The sequence below is a fragment of the Lontra canadensis genome, unplaced genomic scaffold, assembly GCF_010015895.1.
Source record: "Lontra canadensis isolate GAN:19392208 unplaced genomic scaffold, GSC_riverotter_1.0 scaffold3, whole genome shotgun sequence".
Lineage (NCBI taxonomy): Eukaryota > Metazoa > Chordata > Mammalia > Carnivora > Mustelidae > Lontra > Lontra canadensis.
In genome coordinates this window covers 43,222,627-43,244,425 of record NW_022630997.1, presented here as the reverse complement: position 1 = coordinate 43,244,425, position 21,799 = coordinate 43,222,627, and the positions used below count along the sequence as shown (strand labels likewise).

Below are 21,799 nucleotides of genomic sequence, written 5' to 3'. Positions count from 1 at the left end.
TAAGAAACAATTTTACCTAGACTATGTAGTTTTCTGCTGTAACTTAAAAAAAAAATGGTGGTGTCTGGTCCAGAGAGTGTTGTCTATTACATACAACAGGAACAGAAAATCCAAAACAATTTCTATCTTTGATATGCTAAGGGAAAAAAGGGAGGGCTAAGAAAAACAGGAAAATAAAGGGTATAACAACTTGAGATAAGCCACACCAATAAAAAAGGCAAATAAATCATTAAATGAAAGATATGTTTGATGATTATGTATTATAAAGGCTCCACTTACAAATGATGCTTTATTTTATAGACCACTTATTATGTGATTAAAAAATTAAACCCATGAAGCTCAAAAAAATGAAGCCCAGTACAAAAAAAAAAAAAAATTAAACCCAGAAAAAAACATAGTTTTCATTAAAGAAATAACCTAAACTTCATGAAGTAACTGCATTAACAAATCATAGAATGCACAGACATTACAAGGGGAGGGTGATTTTTTTTTTAAAAGATCTATGATATATGACACTAAAACATATATCAGTCATTTTGTATTTTGTATTACCATCTGTATAATAGTGCTAGTACTCTATAGTGATAGTCAAATACCCTTTAAGAGAAAATCTGAACTTTCAAGCTTTGAGGTTTTTGAACTTTCAAAACCTAGTCTGAATGCCTTTTAAAGTATCACCAATCTACAAAGCATTTTCTTAAAATGAAGGGACACTATTGCCTCTTTAAACAAGGCCTGTGTTAGTAGATAGTTTTGAAATGCATAAATGATGCAAGTGCCAATAATAACATATTTCATGACTTTTCTACAAAGGAAACTGCTACTGAGAGTAAAGAATTACTCTCAGGTAATAGGTAGTGATGGGCTCTGAAAAAAGATCCTCTCCCGAATTCAAACGCTGCTTCATCAAATTCAGTTTCACTATCAGCTGAAACAGGAATGTTTCATTTTACTTAAGGGCATCTTCTAGTCAAATAAAAGAAGAGAAAAGATGAGAGGCACTGAAACAAGAAATAACTGTCCAATTATTTCTCAGTATCAGTTGGGCCTTCTACTTTGCATTTAGAGGTTATATGAAATTCAAACACAAATGAGAAAACTGCAAAATGATACTATTTCTACATTTGTTCTTACTTTCAATGACAACAAGGTTAAACTGCAGTTCAATTAAAAGATAACAAAATATGACAGTGTTACTTACTGGTCAAATGATGCACTTTATTAAATGGTGTGTTAAAAGTTAAAACAATGGGAGGCGATGAGAAGACGCGATAAGACATGATAAGTAGTTCATAACTAGTTTATCTTTCAAGTTAAAACAAGAGAGAAAATGACCAATTTAAAAATCAAAGCAAGCTTAAAAGGAAATTCCTCTAGGGTATTAGCTTTGGACTAAATTTCTGGGCATCCTGCATAAAATTTATTATAATTACTACACAAATCGGTTTTTTCAAGAGGAAACTGTCTTATGATTTATATACTCTAGAAGCTGCTACTTAAGAATTAAGATATTCTGACTGAGAGAATGAGAGATCTGAAGATCTAAAGGAAAATAATAAGATCGACAGTTGAATAAGCACTGATCCTTATCACAAATATCACAGGTAGAGGGCAAAAATCCCTGGAAAACTTCTAAACTGATTCAACCCTAAATGAATGTTGTATTTCTCATTATACAAGGTTTAAAAATAGCAGAGAAACTACTCTCTTAAACTTCATAAGAAATAAAAACCTATTCATAAAGATGTAAACTAGAGATGAACTCGGTTTAAAAACCCTACTTAAGAAACATAACCTTCAAGATCTATTTGATGGAAATTAATACAGTATTTAAATGAAGTACCTGGCAAAGGGATTAAATATGCATATCATAACATGGATGAAAGGAAAATCCATGCGCTCTCTGCTAGGGGAGAAGCTGGCTCAGTTCTATACTACCCCTATGCGAGTCTGCCATTCCTCTATTCTCTTGCAGAACCTGTTCCCCTGGTACCATAAAGTCAACTTTCATTTGCCTGAATTTCATATAAGTCATACTTTCAAACATTACACGCTGAGATCCCTAAATTCTGTTTTCCTACTCCCATTTCAAAATTTTATACTTAAGAGCCCAAACATCTGCACTACAATCTGTCACAAAGTCTGCCTTCCAAACAAAGAAGTACTGCCGTTTTGGTCTCTACAGCAAGGTGGGCACTCAAATGTTTATAATGCTTTATCGCAGTTTACTTCTGTTATTTTATAAAAATACGTGGAAATCAGAAAAATGCACAGGACACTAATGGGAGGAAATATAGAGCTCATAAATTGAATATGACTGAAACAAAAGCGGAGCTTAGTGGTCATGCCCAAAGCTGCAGATTTTTAGCCTCAAGTGTACAGGTACAGGCTGAAATGAAAAATTTAATTGGCATTTATGAAACATGAGTGACCACCAGAGAGATTTTACATTTGGGAGACCTCTAGGAATGGAAATTCCCCTGTAACAGGTAAATGTGCTGTTCAATTTACATGTATTCAACTTCTTTCCGTGTTTTTAGGTTTATATACATATACATATGATGGAAGACAAAAATCTCATACCACTCCGAATTCCTCCAGTGACCAAAAACTGTCATTTGTTAGACTGATCTTGCTAGAACATATTGCTGACTTAATGAGTCATATCTCCCAAGACTATGTGATTGATTAGTTGATTTTTCCAAGTTGTCAAATGCTTATTGGTGCCCTCCTGTAAGGCAGACATATGCTGGACTCTGAGTGACACACAGACAGATAAAAACAGGGGCCTGATTTGCCAGAGATTCTGAAATCAGACCCTGACATCAGTTCCTGAAGTAAACCTTCACATGGATATGGTACTTGATTATACATGAGGCAGGGACACCAAGAATCAAAGATGTGGCTGCCCCAAAGCAGAGCCAGCTCTGAACCTGTCTCCTAATATTCTAGTTCAATGCTCTTTTTGAACATTTTTTCTTTTAGAATATGTGATTTTAAAAAGAGGATACCCAGCTGGAGACAATGGGCCATATGAATGGGAAAGGAAATTGTTAGGCTGGAAGCCTTGACTGAGATCTCTCATCTCTTAAGATGGGCACTCATTCTTTCCACCTGTGGAAAAGATCTTAGCATTTGTATCTTCACCTTACCAGTACATAGAGTTTTATGTAATGATGCGGGATCGACATATTCCTGCAAGATCAGTTTCTACTAACCCTGACCTCTATCCATTTAGACCCTCTTTTGAGATCCTGCCTTTTCCAGCCACTGCATGATTTTCCTTCTGATTTCCTTCTCTTTAAGCTTTGTAGAGCCATCCTGGGCTCTCTCTTCTTTCTGATGTGCTTTCTTCCTCCTCTTTAAAATTGACCTTTTACTTTTCTTTCTGACCCTGTGCAATATTTTCTTTTTCTTTTTGTAGAACTCAGCCTGAAAGGGAAAAACATGTTTAACTGACTGCTTTAAGACAATAAAATTGAAAGTTTCATTTTCTATACTTAAGAACAATTTATTATGTGATTTATTTGTGCATAAAATAAGAGTTGAAAGTATAATGCAAATGTATGTGCAAATTGGGGTGGCCTTCATAATTATTATAAAAGCACTACTAAAAACTTATATAATTTTCTAGTGAGGATTACTGCTATATAGTGTCAAAGTTTGAGGAAGATCAACTAAGTATTTTTATAAGAAATGCAAATGTAATACTGGGCGGGGGGGCTTGTTAAACTTTATGATGGCAACTGAATTAAAATGCAAATGTCAACATACACTGAATTAGACCTCACTATATACAGCAGGTACCCATGAGTGTTACCTTGTATGGAAAAACGTAGAAAAACCTTCTGCTTGACTTTTTCTGTAGAAGCATGTGAAGGCGCTTATAGGCCTTCCAACCTAAGAAACACGCTCTTTTGATAAGATAAACAGGCATTCAGAAATTTCTCACAAATAATTCTAGAGGAACTTCAAAATCTTCTTAGTAAACAACAGGATATATATATTAGTGTCATAGTTCGCTCACCTTTCCATCAAAGCGTTTTATTGTATATTGATCAAGACCCAAATCTGTAAAAGAGAAAAAACCATTAGTCAAATGATCCTAACTCAAATAAAACATGAAATGACAGCTCTCTGTCATTTCCAATCATTCAATTAAATAGACTAGATGGTTTAGCCACAACAATACTCAAAGGCTATGGGAATGAAAAATTTTTCCACTTTGGGATTCAAAGTGTCAGTGCTAAAAGATCTAAACTTCATTTTACATATGAGAAAGTGAGGCTCTGAGAAGATAAGGAGGATAAAAATTCATGACTAGAACGTTGGACTCTTTCAAGGGTGGGTTGTTTTCATTATATCAATATGTTATATCACCTTTAAATAAGGTGAAGGATATTAGTTCAATCTGAATGCATAATAATTATTTTTGGTATCGATTTAAAACGAGAACAGTTTAATATCAAATTTTGCAATATACCTAACAGATACAAATAGACCATCTTAATATTACCTTTTAAAGTAAGGTTAAGTAACAAATATTTTCTCTGGGAATACTTAGCATCTAATTCTAAGCACTGTGAAAGATACAACTAATTAACTATCCTTGAGGGCAGGGATTATTTGTCTTTGACTACAGCTTTCTCCCAGCCCTTGGCATAGCGCTTGATCAATAAATACTTATAAGTTAATGAGTCAGATATAATCCCTGCCCTGAAGAGTCACAATTTAGTTAGAAAGACATACGCATATAATAATTAACACTACAAGGGAGAATATAACTAGTTCAATGAGGCAGTGCTGTGGGAGTTTTTAGAGTGGAGAAATCAGTTCATAATTACACTTGCTTTTCTTGCATAATTGCCCAGTTCTTTTCTTTTGGTTCTCACTGTATTCATGCTAGTTTAGGCCCTTATCTTACTATGGCCACAGTATTACAATGATCAGATTATCACTGCTCCCAGAGGAAGCTTTCTGCATTTCTGCTTCTACACATTTGGTTAGATATTTTCCTTATCTAAAATGTGTTTCGGGGCACCTAGGTGGCTCAGTGGGTTAGGCCTCTGCCTTCAGCTCAGGTCATGATCCCAGGGACCTGGGATGGAGCCCCGCATCGGGCTCTCTGCTCAGTGGGGAGCCTGCTTCCCCCCTTTCTCTGCCTGCTACTCTGCCTACTTGTGATCTCTCTCTCTTTCTGTCAAATAAATAAATAAAATCTTAAAATGTCTTTCACTTCTAGAAGGCTGCCCTGAACAAAATAAACCACTGACTGTAAAACGAAGTAAATCAGGAAACAAAGAAATTAAAAAAAAAAAAAAAACACCCCACAAATCTAATTTGAAACCTCATATATATTTAAGAAGAGAGCACCGTCATAAAGGCAGAACACACTTCTATGACAAAAGAACAGAGAACAAGAGAGAGTTGTAGACAACTAAGATTGTGTTTAGTTTTTTTTTTTTAAGTTTTATTTATTTAAGTAATCTCTGCACCCAACTTGGGGCTCGAATTCACGACCCTAGATCAAGAGTCACATGCTCCTCTGACTGAGCCCACCAGGTGCCCCATCTCATCCCATTTTTTTTCAAAACTGTCAAAAGGTTAGGATAAGGTTTCCTCCCAGGACCACAGCCAAACAGACCACAGAATGGAAAATAGAAAATGTAAAAGAGAATTATAGAAAAACAGAGACTTTAAATACTAGAGGTCTAATATCATACAAAACCTTTTCTCATTCAGAAACCGGAAGGAAATTTTTTAAAAAAGAAAAAGAACATGGAGGAAATAATCCAAAAATATTAGTAGAAAATTTCTCAGAGCTTGAAGAGTAACATAAGCTAGGGCGTCTGGGTGGCTCAGTGGGTTAAGCCTCTGTCTTCAGCTCAGGTCATGGTCTCAGGGTCCTGGGATGGAGCCCTCCATCCGGCTCTCTGCTCAGCAGGGAGCTTCCCCTTCTCTCTCTGCCTGCCTCTCTGCCTACTTGTGATCTCTCTCTCTGTCAAATAAATAAATAAAATCTTAAAAAAAAAAAAAAAGAGTAACACAAGCTAGGGCTTACTAGGGCTTACCAAGTCTTCTAATAAGCAAAATGAACAAAAACTATGTACAATTCAGTATATGCTTATGGAATTTCAGAATACCAAAAATAACAAAATCCTAACACTTTCCAGAAAAAACCTTGGTCCTTTATAAAATTATGAGAATTAGACTAGAATCAGGTATCTCATGAGTAAACTTGGTACATCAACTAAGGGAAATACATGCTTACTAATAATTAGAGTGGCACTGTCCAAAAGAAATATAATGTGAGCAATAAATGTGAGCCACACGTACAATTTAAAATTTTTTAACAGTTAACAATCTTAATTATCCTTCTTTTTAAAGATTTTATTTATTTGACAGAGAGAGGTCACAAGTAGGTAGAGAGGCAGGCAGAGAGAGAGGAAGAAGCAGGCTCCCCGCCAAGCAGAGAGTCCAACTTGGGACTCGATCCCAGGACCCTGAGATCATGATCTGAGCCGAAGGCAGGGGCTTAACCCACTGAGCCACCCAGGCACCCACCAATCTTAATTATTCTTAAAATAATCAAAAGAAACCAGGAAAATCAATTTTAATATATTTATTTTAATAAAATACATTCAAAATTGCATCATTCCAACATGTAATCAATACAAAAATTATTGAGACATTTTACCTTTCTCATACTAAGTTTTCAAAATCTGGTGTGCATTTTACAATTTTTGCACATTTCAATTCAACAGCTGCATTTCAAATTACTAGAGTAACACTTAAAAGAACTAAAAAGTTAACTTAAAACTTAAAAAGTGATTGCTTATGTGACATAGAATCGGAGGATGGCAAAGATGGAACAGATCTGTGTTTTCGCTGAATGCTCTTTGTTATAGTTTGGAAAATATTATACCATGTACATGCACATTTTTGGTAGCCATGTAAGGTTTGGTATACCATGTAAGGACAGCTTGGCACACACTGAGAATTTCTGCCGTTTATAAGCAAATACATAAAGTAGACCAAGAGATTAATACTTTTAACATGAAAAAAATGATTATTTCATCTTATTATATTTGGATTTCTTTACCTAATGTTGCAGATGGTCAGATTACATCAGTTCTTAACATGACTGGGTTGGATGGAGTATGGGAAATGTGGATGGATGAAATAATTCAGGCTATTCTTACTTACTACTCCTCTAGAGATTCTATTAGGTCCAATTACTGGGAGGAGGGAGAGCATGCAGAAGGAAGGGGGAACACAGCCTGTGTAGTATGAAAATGATACTTGAGTGACTACACTATAACACTGTTCCCTTCCATTTCTCCATCTTCACTCTTTCTGTCCCAGCATAAACACTGGACAGTGCACTGTTTTCCTTAAGGTGCTTCCTGTGACTCTTAAAACTTTTATCCAAAGAAATTTCAAAGTCATTAAATGACTTTACATCCTAGTGTGATGTAAACACTATCTTACTGTTGTTTATAATGAGAAAGCTGAAGCTCAGAAAGAGTAAATGAATGTTTTCTGATTTTGTCTAAAAACTTTTAATTGTGGCTATTGCCACTCTTTCTGAATCCACAACAAAATAATATAAATGTGCAGAAATAGTGTAAGAATACTCTCAGTAGGGTGCCTGGGTGGCTCAATTGGTTAAGCATCTGCCTTCAGCTCAGGTCATGATCCCAGGGTCCTGGGATGAAGCACGAGACCTGCACTGGGCTCACTGCTTGGCAGGGAGAATGCTTCCCCCTCTTTCCATCACCGCCCCCAACCCCACCACTTGTCCTCGCTCATCTAAAGAAAGAAAAAAAGAAAGAAAGAAAAGAATACTCCAAGTTTAAGCCTCAGAATGAACAATTTAAAAGACTTGTTTTATTTTCTTAATGTTTTTAATTTAAATTCAACTAATTTATTTTTTTTAAACATTTTATTTATTTATATGACAGAGATCACAAGTAGGCAGAGAGGCAGGCAGAGAGAGGGGGAAGCAGGCTCCCTGCTGAACAGAGAGCCCGATGTGGGGCTTGATCCCAGGACCCTGGGATCAGGGATCATGACCTGAGCTGAAGGCAGAGGCTTTAACCCACTGAGCCACCCAGGCACCCCAATTCAACTAATTTATATGTACTAAGTTTCAGAGGTAGAGGTCAGTGAGTCATCAGTGTTAAATAATATCCAGAGCTCATAATATCAGGTGCCATTCTTAATGTCCACCCCTCTCTCTTCCAGCAACTCTCAGTTTGTTTCTTATGATTAAGAGCCTCATGGTTTCTCTCTCTCTCTCTGATTTCATCTTGTTTTACCTTTTCCTCTCTTCCCCTATGATCCTGTTTTGTTTCTTAAATTCCATGTACTAGTGAGGTCATATGGTAATCGTCTTTCTCTGATTGACTTATTTTGCTTACATAATACCCTCTAGTTTGACCATCCATGTCACTGCAAATGGCAAAATTTAATTTTTTTGATGGCTTTTACAAATGAGAATATCAAGATTTAAAGATATTAAATAACTTGCCCAAGATCACACCTACATTTATTTCTTCTAATCATCTTCATTCATTCTTACTAACTCCTTCTTAAATTCCTTTGGTAGCTATTCTGTCTGTCCCCTAAATATACGTACTTTTTGGAATTTCCTCCTTAGACACCATCTCTTCTCAACTTTGTTTGTTTTGAGCAATTTCGTTACAGATTAAAGACGCCTAGTAAACCCAAAACAATGTACATTAAAAAAAAAAAAAATCAAACTGCCTAAAACCAAAGACAAAGGAAAAAAAAAATCTCTATTAACAGCCAGTTTAAAGTGCTGAAAGAATTTCAACTCAGAATTCTTTAGTCAAAATATTCTTCAAGAACAAGGACAAAATAAAAAGGTTCTCCTATGAAGGTAAACTGAGAATTTACCACCAGTAGACCTGGTCTAAAACACATTCTATCCTTCAAGGGGGAATGGAAATGAAACCATAGGGAAATTTGGAATTTAAGAAATAAAGAAAGAATAACAGAAACAGTTAACATTTAGATAGCGTAACAGACTATTTTCTCCTCTTAAGCTCTTTATGTATGACAGTTGAAATGAAACTTGAAATGAAAACAATGTCTGGTGGCATTTTCAATGTATGTAGTTGTTATACATATGACACTATACCATAAATTAGGGAAGAACCTATATGAGGGTAAGACATCTGTATTCTACTTGAAGCTGTAAAATATAAATTCTAAGTAAACTGTGAAAAGTTAATTAAGTATAATATATAGAATGTAATATTATGTTATAATCTCTATAGCAACCACTAAATTTAAGATATACAGAGAAACATAGTCAAAAACCATAAAGTAAAAACCATTAAAAAGTCTTTGAATAATCTGAAAAGATGGCAAGGGGTAAAAGATCATAAAAAAAGAGAAAACAAATAATAAAATGTTAGACCTAAATTCAAGCATATCAAAAATTACATTTAATACAAATCCTCTAAACACATTAAAAGGTAGAAACTATCATATTGGATTAAAAAATAAGATCCAATTATATGTTGTCCACAGAAACCCATTTTAAAGATACTGCTATATTTATTTAGATAGATTAAAAGTAATAGGATGAAGGGATGCCCAAGTGGCTCAGTCAGTTAAGCATCCAACTCTTGATTTTCAGCTCACATCAGGATCTCAGGGTTATGAGACTGAACTCTGTGTTGGGCTTGCACTGGGTATGGAGCCTGCTTAAGCTTCTCTCTCTCTCTCCACCCTAAATCAACCAATCAATCAATCAATCTCTCCCTCTGGCCCTCCCCACCCAAAACAAACAAACAAACATACAAACCAATAAAATAAATAAGATGATAGAATGGAAAAAGATATAACATGAAAAATGAATCAAAATAAAGAGTGTTGCGGGGCCTGGGTAGCTCACTGTGTTAAAGCATCTGCCTTTGGCCAGGTCATGATTGCAGGGTCCTGGGATGGAGCCCTCCATTGGGCTCTCTGCACAGCAGAGAGCCTGCTGCCTGCCCCCGGCCCCCGCCTGCCTCTCTGCCTACTTGAGATCTCTGTCAAATAAATAAATAAATAAAATCTTAAAAAAAAATAAAGAGTGGCTACATAAATATGAGACTAGGTAGACTTCACAGCAAAAAAATATTAGCATAAAGGTCAGTTACATAATGATAAGAGGGTCAATTCATGAAGAAGACAGAACAATACATTTTGAACATATATGCACCTAGTAGGAGTTTCAAAATATTTGAGGCAAAAACTGATAGGACTAAAAGGATGTTAGACAAACCCACAATTAAAGTTGATCAACACCCTTCCTTCAATAACTGTCAGAGAAAGTAGACAGATAATCAGTAGGAAACAGAAGATACTAAGCATATCACTGGTTGCCTGGGACCTAGGAGATAGGAAAAAAACAGAAAGGAAGAATTACAAATAGGTGTGAAGAAACTTTTGGGGGTGATGAGTATGTTCATTATATTTGTGTTGATGATGGATGGCTTCATTAGTACATACATGTGACTAGTATGTCAAAATTCATCAAACACTTTAAATATGTACTATATATTCTATGTTAATTACATCTCAATAAAGTAGTTAAAAAGAGATAGTACAAACCATCAAGGAAGTGATGGCTACAACTGAAAATATTGGCCATTTCTGTATACTAAAAATTACCATAAACAAAATAAAAAGATAGGCCATCGACTAGGAGAAGGTATCTGCAATATATATATGAAGCTTTCAACAGAGAATCCATAAAGGACTTTTGTTAATTCCTCCCACACCAAAAAATAAAAAACAAACAAACAAACAAAAAACAAATAGAGAAGTGAGCAGACAAGACAGAGAATTTGTAGAAATGGCAATAGGAGTAGCCAATAAACATTCAGAGATGATAAGCCTCATTAGTTGCTAGTGAAATGCCAAGTAAAGCCACAAAGATACAATAATTCATTCCAATCATGATCGTTTGCTAAAAAATTAAGTCTGATAATACCAAGTATTAACAGGAATGCAGAAGAGAAAGAAAGAATTTACGTATTTGGAGAATACATAAATTCTTATATCTATTCTGGAAACCAGGCTGGCAATGTTTAGCAAATCTCAAGAGGAATGGTCCACAGGCCAACAAGTCTACTTCTAGATATATGTTGAAAATAACTTCTTGTAAATTAGCATCAGGGCAATAATGGAAGAAGGTTTATTGCAGTACAGTCTGTGATAGTAAAAACACTGGCATATTATAGTTTTCAAATATTCACTTTCCTTTCCTTAACCACCATGGAAAATCCCTTGAGTTTGGGTCCAGCCACATGACTTGTGTTGGCCAACAGAATATTAGCATTATGACATCACAGATCCTCAGAATGGACTTCTGAGGTTGGCTTGCTTTCCTGTACCTCTCCCTTTAATATAAGAAGAATACATTCTGGGTAGCACAGTGGTCTAAAAAAAGTTGAGAAACATAATAGAGCAGCTTGACAAATCTCCTGACAAAACCATGAAGCAGAACTGCCCTTGCCTGGATTAGCCAAACCTGAGCCTATCTACTGAGCAAGGCCAGCTGAAGTCAACAGAGTATACCTCATATGACCTGCAGATGCATAAACTAGATACGGGCTCATGCCCTTTATGTGGTAACTGTTACAAAGCAATAGATGACTAATAAAATTGCAAACAAGTTCTATCTACATGAACATGGATAAATACTAACATATTTATGCAAATGATAAACACAATTATACAGCAGTGAAAATAGGAGAACAACAGATACCTGGATCAACAAATATACAAACATGCACATATAAATATATATTTAACATATTAAAAAACAGGGGAAATGTAGCAGCCAGAATAAGCTAGGTTATGTTGTGGTAATAATCTTAAAATCTCAGTGGCTTACAATAAGGAAGGCTTATGTATTGTTTATGCAACATATCTATCACTCATGGGGTGCAGCTTTACTCCACAGAATATTGAATCTGGGATCCAGGCTAATAGCAGCCTCTCTATAGAACATGGAGGAGGTAAAAGAGAACACAGCAAACCACAAACTGACTCTTAAAAGATTTTGCTTGAACATAATGTATATCATTGGTCAGAGGAAATCACCTGGCTAAGCCCAAAGTCAATGCTGGGGGATGAATATAATCACTGTCACTAAAAAAAATAAATTGGTTCTATCTCAGGGATAGAATATAAAAGAGGGAAGGAAAGATAAGGTAAGGGGAGGGAAGTGGAATGGACTTTAAAAAAAAAAAAAGGATTTCACCCATTTATTTGAGAGAGAGAGAACACACAACCAGGGGTGGGAGGGAGGAGAGGCAGGCAGACAGGGAGAAGCAGACTCCCCACTGAGCAGGAAACTGGACATGGGGCTCAATCCCAGGACACCAAGATCATAACCTGAGCCAAAGGCAGACTCTTAACTGACTGAGTCACCTTACAGCACCCCTGGAATGGACTTTTGAGGTTGGCTTAATTTCTTACAAGTTGGCCATCCATATGAGAAGACAGATTCTGGCATCCTAACTACAAGGGCTTTAGGAGCTCTGTGTCAGAAACCAAAGAAGAGAACAATACTTATGTGTCTTATTATTTTGGAAGGGGTCATAATTTTTTTTTTTCCATATAAGGTCCAATAGAAAATATCTTAGGCTTTGTGGGCCACACATGGTCTCCGTTGTAACTATTTAACTCTGCTATTGCATGAAAGCTGTCATAAAAAATACCTAATCAATAAGTTCGGATGTACTTCAATAAAACTCTTTTATGGACACCAAAATTTGGGTTTTATATAATTTTCAGGAGTCACAAAATACTCTTCTTTTTAAAATGAATTAAAAAAGTAAAAACCTTTCTCAGCTCACAGGCCATACAGAAACAGGCAGCTCACTGCAGCTGACCAACACCTCCTCTACACTCAGCAGCACTGCAAAGAACCAAAAGTAAAAGTAGAAGACAAGGTTCTTCAACTGAAGTAACTTGCCTTGTTGGGGAGAAAACAGTAGCACAAAAATGCTTCAAAAATACGTTCATTGTCTGTACTTCCCTATGTTTTCCTGTTCCTAATTAGTGTTCTTTTGTTTCAGCTTAAAGAACTCCCTTTAACATTCCTTTTTTTTTTTTTTTTAAGATTTTATTTATTTATTTGACAGAGATCACAAGTAGGCAGAGAGGCAGGAAGAGAGAGAGAGGGAAGCGGGCTCCCTGCTGAGCAGAGAGCCCATTGTGGGGCTCGATCCCAGGACCCTGGAATCATGACCTGAGCTGAAGGCAGAGGCTTTAACCCACTGAGCCACCCAGTGCCTCCTTTTAACATTTCTTAAGCTACTCCAGTGGTGATGAACTCCGTTAATGTTTGCTTGTCTTGAAAACTCTTTATCTCTCCATCAGTTCTGGACAGCTTTGCTGGGTAGAGTGCTCTTGGTTAGCAGTTTTCTGCTCTGAGGACTTTCCGTAAATGGTGTCATTTTCTTCCAACTTGCAAAGTTTCTGCTGAAAAGTCTGCTTATAATCTTATGGAGGTTCCCTTATACATAACAGGCTGTTCTTCTCTTGATGCTTTTAAGATTCTCTCCTTGCCTTTGACTTTGACACTTAATTATAAGGTGTCTTGGTGTGGATCTCCTTGGATTCATCTTATTTAAAACTGAGCTCCTGGATCTAGATGTCTGTTTCCTTCCCCAGCTCAGGGAAATTTTCAGACATTACTGTTCAAATAAGATTTTTGGTCCTTTCTCTTTTCTCTTTCTAGGCCTCATATAATGTGGATGTTGGTCCACTGATGTTGTTCCATAAGTTCCTTAAGCTATCTTCACTCTTTCTTATTATTTTCTCCTTCGTTACACCAACTGATTAGGTTCCACTACCCTGTCTTCAGGTTCACTGATCCTTTCTTTTGCTGCAGCTACCCTGCTGCTGAACCCCTTTACTGTATGGTTCAGTACAGTTATTGCATTCTTCAGCTCTGTGACTTCTTTTTGATACTTTCTTATATTTTCTCTCTTTGTTGAAATTCTTACTTTATTCACACATTATTCTGTTGAGTTTGGTAGGCATTTTTGTTATTTTGAACTCTTTATCAAGTAAACTACTCATCTCCATTTCATTAAGGTCTTTTTCTGAGATTTTATCTTTTTTCCTCTGAAATATGTTCCTCTATTTCTCCATTTTCCTTGACTCTCTGTGTTGGGTTTTTATACATTGAACAAAACAGCCACTTCTCTCAATCCTGAAGGAATGACCTCATGTAGAAATTGAACTTTACTGTACAACCCTGCCCTAGTTCTTGGTTGTCTCTCAAACCTTTGATTGTCTAAGCAGCCTACTTTACTCTTAGAGGCTCCTTGTAGTTGAGGATATGCCAAGACCTCTCACTATCCCAAAAAGGAGAATCTCCGCACCTAGATTCAGATGAATTGGAAGTCAGACTCTCAAGAAGCAGATTCGGGGGTGGGGGGGCAGAAAAAGAGGGAGATGGAGAATCCCAAATAGGCTCCACGCCCAGCATGGAGCCCAACCCAGACTTGATTCCACAACCCATGAGATCATGAGCTGAGTGAAACCAAGAGTTGGACACTTAACCAACTGAGCCACCCAGGTGCCCCAGGTAGTAGCTTTTAAAGTACGCAAATATGCCTCTTTCAGAGGAAGACTAGGAGATGGGTGTTTCTGTTTGCTGCTTCTGCACTGAGCCCTGAATGACAGCCAGCTAAAAATTGGGTTTGTTTGTTTCTTACTTTCCACTGAATCTGTAAATACAACCCCACTGCTACCAGAGCCAATTATTCAAAGATGTGTTCCCTGGGTGGATCCACAACAGCTGGGAAGCCAAATATGTACACAAGCTCCTTTCTCAGAAATCTGCCACCTGAGGCAAGGCAGAGAGAGGATGAAGATAATAACCATCATTCTCCCCAGTCTCTGGAGAGGTTTATAGCTGGCCCCTATATGTGTGTTTAATTAGAGGCCTGTTCTTGGGCCACAGCTATAAAGATAAAGCAATAAGCCTGTATCACAGAAAAACTCAAGGTATTTTTCAGTCTCAGGTTGCTGCACCATGCCCTGGGGGAGTAGCCAATTAAGAACTGTTTCTCCATTTGTTATAGTCCTATGGCAACTGCAAACATAAGCCCTAACAGCCAGACCAAGGGGTGTTTCCTGGGTGGCACTGACACAAACCAGAGCTCCAGACATCTGCATAAGTTCCCTTTCAAGAAGATCTTGGTGATCAAGAGTGAGGCAGAGGTAGAGTACAAGGTCTTTGGAGAGTATTTCAGCAGTCCTTCGGATGTGCATGAAACCAAAAGCCCACCCCACAGGCCAAAGCTTCAAAATAAGCCAACAGGCCTCTTTCACAGAAAGACTGGGGATGTGTTTTAGTCTGTTGTCTTTCCAGTGTGCCAGGTTAAGAATTGTTTCTCCATTTGTTACAGTCCTATGGAACCTACAAATGCAAGCCCTGCTGGCCACCAGAGGCAGGCAATCAAGAGGTGTGTCCTGGGTGGCAGTGACATAACCAGTACACTGGACATGAACACAAGCTCCTTTCTTGGAGACACTGGCCACCTGGAGCAAAGCAGAGGGAAAGCGCAAAGATGGAGCCCAGTAGCCTCTGTCTTTGGCAAGTGTTTCAGCAGGCCCCTAGAAGTGTATTAAATTATATGCTTACCCCCTCCAGCTGAAGCTTTAAGTAACACAGGCCTCTTTCACAAAAAGACTGGGCGCTTTTCAGGCAGCTGCCTCTCTGTGGGCCCTTTGGATGCTGTAGACCTAAGGCCTCCTGGCTTTAAAGCTAGATGTTCAGGAGGCTCATCTCTCAGGTGCAAGTCTCAAAAACTGGGGTGCCAGCTGTGGGGTTCAGTGCCCTCACTCCTCCAGCAGAAGCTCAGGGCTGTGAATTCCCTCCCAACTACTGATTGCTGTGCCAGGGATGGGGTTTATGGCAAGAATGTGCCTCAGCCTCGCCTACCTATTTCAATGTGGGTTTTTTTCTCATTTACCCAATGTGTAGGAGTCGCTCATCTAGTTTTTGGGTTCCTTTCAGAGGAAGTTGTTTTGTATGTATCTACAGATTTGCTGTGTCTGTGGGAGGAGGTTCAGAATCCTCCTACGTCATCATCTTGAACCAGAACCCACTGTCTAGGATCAAGTATAAAATTATGTGGTCTCAAAGTAAAGGTAAGATTATGAAATGCATAAAGGGTCATCCCAGAGGGAATATGAGGCCCAGGACAAGTAAATCACAGTATGATCTATGTTTACCTTTTTACACTCTTTTCATGTTCCAGAGACAAAATCAGGTCAATATAAATACAGTCAGCCAGTGGGATATGGTAGAAAGGAATGAGGGATCCTCTCTGCTTTGACTAAAGCTCAAATCTGTCTATCTAGTTCTTAAAAAATTCTCCCTTTGCTGCTGCTTCTTCCAATCACTGGGTGGCTATGTTACTGGTTACTACAGTAGCAAGAATCATGTAAAGCCCAGAGCCTGAAGCCAACTGCCTTACCCACCGTTCTTAGGGATGGTGCTGACATGAAGATTGCCCAGAAAGGGAGACAGGACATATTCAAGTATATACTATACTTTTCCCCCCATTTAATACATTTCCTACTTTGCAACTCTAAATTTTCTTGGTATTCAATGCAGAAATATTCTTAATCAGCTTTTTACTGAAATTCATTAGCTCTCCACTCTTTTTTTTTTTTCTTAAAGATTTTATTTATTTGGGGCACCTGGGTGGCTCAGTCGGTTAAGAATCTGCCTGCTGCTGAGTTCATGATCTCAGGGTCCTAGGATCAAGCCCCACATCAGGCTCCCTGTTCAGTGGGGAGCCAGCTTTTCCCTCTTCCTCTGCCTGCCACTCCCCCTGCTTATACACTCTCCCTCTCTCTCTCTCCAATAAATAAATAAATAAAATCTTAAAAAAAAAAAAAAAAGATTTTATTTCTTTGACAGAGAGAGACCATAAGCAGAAGGAGAAGTAGGCAGAGGGAGAGGGAGAAGCAGGTTCCCCATGGAGCAGGGAGCCCGATGCAGGGCTCAATCCCAGGACCCAGGGATCATAACCAGAGCTGAAGGCAGACGCTTAACCGACGGAGACCCTTGGGCACCCCTAGCTCTCCACTCATTTAAAAACTGCTTAGGGGTACCTGGGTGGCTCAGTCTGTTGAGCACCTAACCCTTGATTTCAGCTCAGGTCACGATCTTGGGGTCCTGGGATTAAGACCTATGTCAGTCTCCCTGCTCAGTGGCAAGTCTGCTTAAAGATTCTCTCTCTTCCTCTTTGCCCCTCTCCACCACTTGCCTGCAATCTCTCTCTAAAATAAAATCTTTGGGAAAAAAACTGCTTACTTTTAGGACTTTGTATACTTTTTGATTATTTTTAAACTGTTCTAAAACTGAAACTTATAAATTTAGATCTGTTAGGTATCCTGGGATATGGTATGTGTGAAAGACATGACACAACAAAGCTGAAATATGAACTACTGGCTAGAGTCCAGCCATCTGATGATAGAAATTCAAACTATAAAAAAAAGCCTTATTCTTTTCTTTATTTCAACCCATATAGGAATAATATACATTTTACTTCTGCTGCATTAACATTTGTGGAAATTCTTGCTCATGAGCAAACAAAAATGAAGCCAAACTTTCCAAATGAATCTCATTTTAATATATTATAATTTTCCCTCATGATCATCATCTTAAAAGAAAAGCAATTATTCATTATTCTGGCTTTTTATGAAAACCAGAAATGTGCATGACATATTAAACATTTAGTAACTATTCTGTTCATGTAACAATATTTTTTAATAATTAAAAACCAAAAGATAACAAAGTAAAATATCAAAATGTGTAGAAGTGATTAAAATATATGATTTCTAAAGGGAAATAAAAAGCTTCCTCAAATGACCAAATGATCTTTAGTGACATGCCTAGAGTATTGCTTCATTTTCACTGTCACATTCTTATTTAAAGTTACTAATATAAATTAGACTCAGAAATAATTTGACAGTTACAAAAATATTTTACACTATCATAAAAACTAGGAAAATATTTTACAATCCTTTTTTCTCCATCTTAAACAGAAACCTTCTTTAATCTCTCTTTCCATATCTCACAAAACAAGGAGCTAAAGCTAATTTAAAAGGTTCTTAATTTAAAATTCAAAGCAATTAGTAGAAGCTTTATATACCTTCTTTCTGATTATAAAAGACCGTATACTCTGTAAAAGCAGGGATTTTTGTCTATTTTATTCATTACTGCATCCCTTCCACATAGAATAGTGTCTAACTCACAGCAGAGGTCAATTAATCAATACTTGTTGAATAAATGTGTATGCAGTCTATTACAAAATAAAGGAACATATAAAAAAGAAAATAATTCCTTATAACTTCAGCATTTAGAGAATACATTTGGTATAGTCTCTTTCAGTTGCTTTCTATGTATGTTCTACATGGGTGAAATGCAAAGTGTGGAAGAACATATTAAATAATACCATAGGGAGACAATCCATAAAATCCAAAATGTGGGAAATTTTAGAATATAAATGACTTGTATTTTTTTCAAATAAATGATGTCTAGATTGGGTTTCCTAAAAAGTAGGGAACCAGGGCAAGAGGATCAAGAAAAGGCAAACAAGAAAGGAGGGAAAGTCAATTCAAGGGTGTGTTACTGAGCTGATTACTGCTCTAGACAACTAGGGCTCACTTCTCCTTGGCTCATCCGAGAAACCATGTAGTTTGTGTCTCAGAACTGAACACCCATGACAGTGGAAAAGAGAGTATTTATCCACCACACCTCAACAAAGAGTAAACTCCATCGTACCTCCATAGTGTGCAGATGCCAGTACAGTTGGTTGGGCCCCTGCAGAGATCACGTGCTACAGCAGTAGAGATGCTCTGAGACATATTTGGTACAGGAGTAGGATCTAAAAACGAAACTACTCTTTTAGAGGATATGTTTAAGGAAAGCATCATAAGGAGTGGCATTTGAGTCTTTAACTTGGATTTTGAAAAATGAGTAATAATCGTCATGTATTTGAGAGGGAAAGGGCTTTACTCAGAGTGAGTAAATTATATGGTCAAATTACAAACGTGGGGATACCTGGGTGGCTCAGTTGGTTAGGCTGCTGCCTTCAGCTCGGGTCATGATCCCAGCAACCTGGGATGGAGTCCCGCATCGGGCTCCTTGCTCAGTGGGGAGCCTGCTTCTCTCTCTGCCTCTGCCTGCCACTTTGCCTGCTTGTACTCTCTCTCTCTCTGACAAATAAATTAATAAAATCTTAAATAAAAAAATTACAAACATGTGAGGGCGCCTGGGTGGCTCAGTTGTTAGGCAGCTGCCTTCAGCTCAGGTCATGATCTCAGGGTCCTGAGATCGAGACCCCACATCAGGCTTCCTGCTCAGCGGGAAGCCTGCTTCTCTCTCTCCCGCTCCCTATGCTTGTGTTCCCTCTATCTCTGTGTCTCTCTCTGTCAAATAAATAAATAAAATCTTAAAAAAAAAATACAAACACGGGAAATAGCATTATGAGGGGGGAACCAGAAAGAGTTATGATGTTTTCTAACCAGGGAATTTATAATGTTTTGTTCATATTTATTAACATTAACACATATTTAGGACAAACGAAAACTCTAGGTAGAACTATCACCCCTCAAAGGTGTGAGAAATCTGTATGCTTACATTTTTTTGTTATGGAAGCTTTCAAATATAAAAATACACAAAATAATATAATCAACCTATATATACTCATCACTTGGCTTCAACAATTGTCAACACATTGCCAACCCTATTTCATTTATAACCTTCTTACTTCTTCTCCACACTCCATATTGTTTTAAAGCCAGTCAAGACATCATATCATCATTTCTTGTTAATTGTGGTACTTATGTTCTGTAAAATAGCCACAAAAAACAAATTGCTAAATACTGACCAATTTCTCCTAGGGGAAATACAGGGTAAGGTTCCTTAAGAGTCGGGTCACGACATTTTTGTTAGCTGATCAATATATAGAAAACCTTGTTTTACGTGTGTTTCTGTTTAAAGACATTTTATTCTCTCTCCCTTTTCTCTCCTGCCCTCCCTCCAAGGACACATGTTTGAAGAATGAAAGCTGAGGGGCACCTGGGTGGCTCAGGTGGTTAGGTGATTGCCTTCAGCTCAGGTCATGATCCTGGAGTCCTGGGATCAAGTCCCGAATAGGGTTCCCTGCTCAGCGGGGAGTCTGCTTCTCCCTCTGACCCTCCCCCTTCTCAGGCTCTCTCTCATTGTTTCTCTCGCAAATAAATAAATAAAATCTTAAGAAAAAAAAAAAAGAATGAAAGCTGAAACAAAAAGGCAGAGCTTTAGCTTGCTTGATTTCAACAGGCCAACATATGTAAGGGGTGACTCAAATTTTTGCCATTCTGCACGTATCTGGAGATGATGCCAAAAGATGTGCAGGTACTGATCTTGGAGTTATGAGCACATCTGAGCGAGTGTGTCAACTTGCAAACACGAAATCTGCAAATGAGGACTGACTGCACATGCACTTTTTTCCCCCTTTAAAAACTGAGGTGAAATTCAATTAAAATAAAATACCCATTTCAAAGTGTGCAGTTCAGTGACATTTAATACATTCACAGTGTTGTGTAACTACCCCTCTATCTAGTTCCAAAACATTTTTCACCAAAAAAGAAACCCCCACAGCAATTTAGCAATCAGTTCTCATTCCCCCAACCCAGCTGCTGGCAACTAACAACCCACCTTATATCTCTATGGATTTACCTATATTAGATATTTCATGTAAATAAAATCATATGGTATGTGGCATTTTGTGTTTAGCTTGTTTCACTTAACAGGATGTTGTCAAGGTTCATCCACACTGAAAAATACTCCATTGTATGTATATACTATAATCTGTTTATCCATTCAGCTCTTAAGCAACAATTGGGGTATTTAACAATGTTGCTGTGTATATTCATATATAAGTACTCATCTGAGCCCTGTTTTCAATTCATTCTGGCGTATATTAGTAGTGGAATTGCTGGGTCAAATGGTTAATTCTACGTTTAAGTTTCTGAGAAATGTCCAAATTGCTTTCCACAGTGTTTGCACGATTTTACATTCTCACCAGCAACAAGTTAATTTCTACATGTATTTACTGACACTTATTTTTAGATTATAGCCAATCTGGCGGGTGTGAGGTGGTATATCAAGGTGGTTTTTTTTGTTTGTTTGTTTGTTTGTTTTAAGATTTTATTTATTTATTTGACAGAAATCACAAGTAGGCAGAGAGGCAGGTAGAGACAAAGGAGGAAGCAGGCTCCCTGCCGAGCAGAGAGCCCAACGTGGGGCTCGATCTCAGGACCCTGCGATCATGACCTGAGCTGAAGGCAGAGGCTTTAACCCACTGAGCCACCCAGGCGCCCCTAGGTTTTGATTTGTTTTTCCCTCATGATTAATAAATTAAGCATGTTTTCATGTGCTTACTGGCCCTTTGCATATTTATTTGGGGAAATGTTTATTCAAGTCCTTTGCCCATTTGTTAACTGAGTTATCTTTTTGTTGAATTGGAAGAGTTCTGGTAGTTTGGGGGCACCTGGATGGCTCAGTAGGTTAGGCATCTACCTTCAGATTAGGTCATAATCCCAGGGTCCTGGGATGGAGTCATGTATGGGACTCCCTGCTGAACAGAGAGTCTGCTTCTCCCTCTCCCTCTGCCCCCTACTCCTCCACCCCCGCTTGTGAGAGAATGCATGTGCTCTCTAATAAATTTAAAAAAAAAAAAAAAAAAAAAAA

At 37.7% G+C, this 21,799-nt stretch overlaps 1 protein-coding gene across 4 annotated transcripts in view; it reads right to left on the bottom strand.

Annotated features, from left to right (window-relative positions):
* MICU1 (mitochondrial calcium uptake 1) overlaps window positions 1-21,799 on the bottom strand; it is a 235,625-nt gene that overhangs the window by 126,826 nt on the left and 87,000 nt on the right. For all 4 annotated transcript variants that reach the window (XM_032840752.1, XM_032840762.1, XM_032840772.1 and 1 more), the window contains exon 5: window positions 4,028-4,071. In XM_032840752.1, the coding sequence (XP_032696643.1) occupies window positions 4,028-4,071 (44 nt within the window). The remainder of the gene's footprint in view (window positions 1-4,027; window positions 4,072-21,799) is intronic.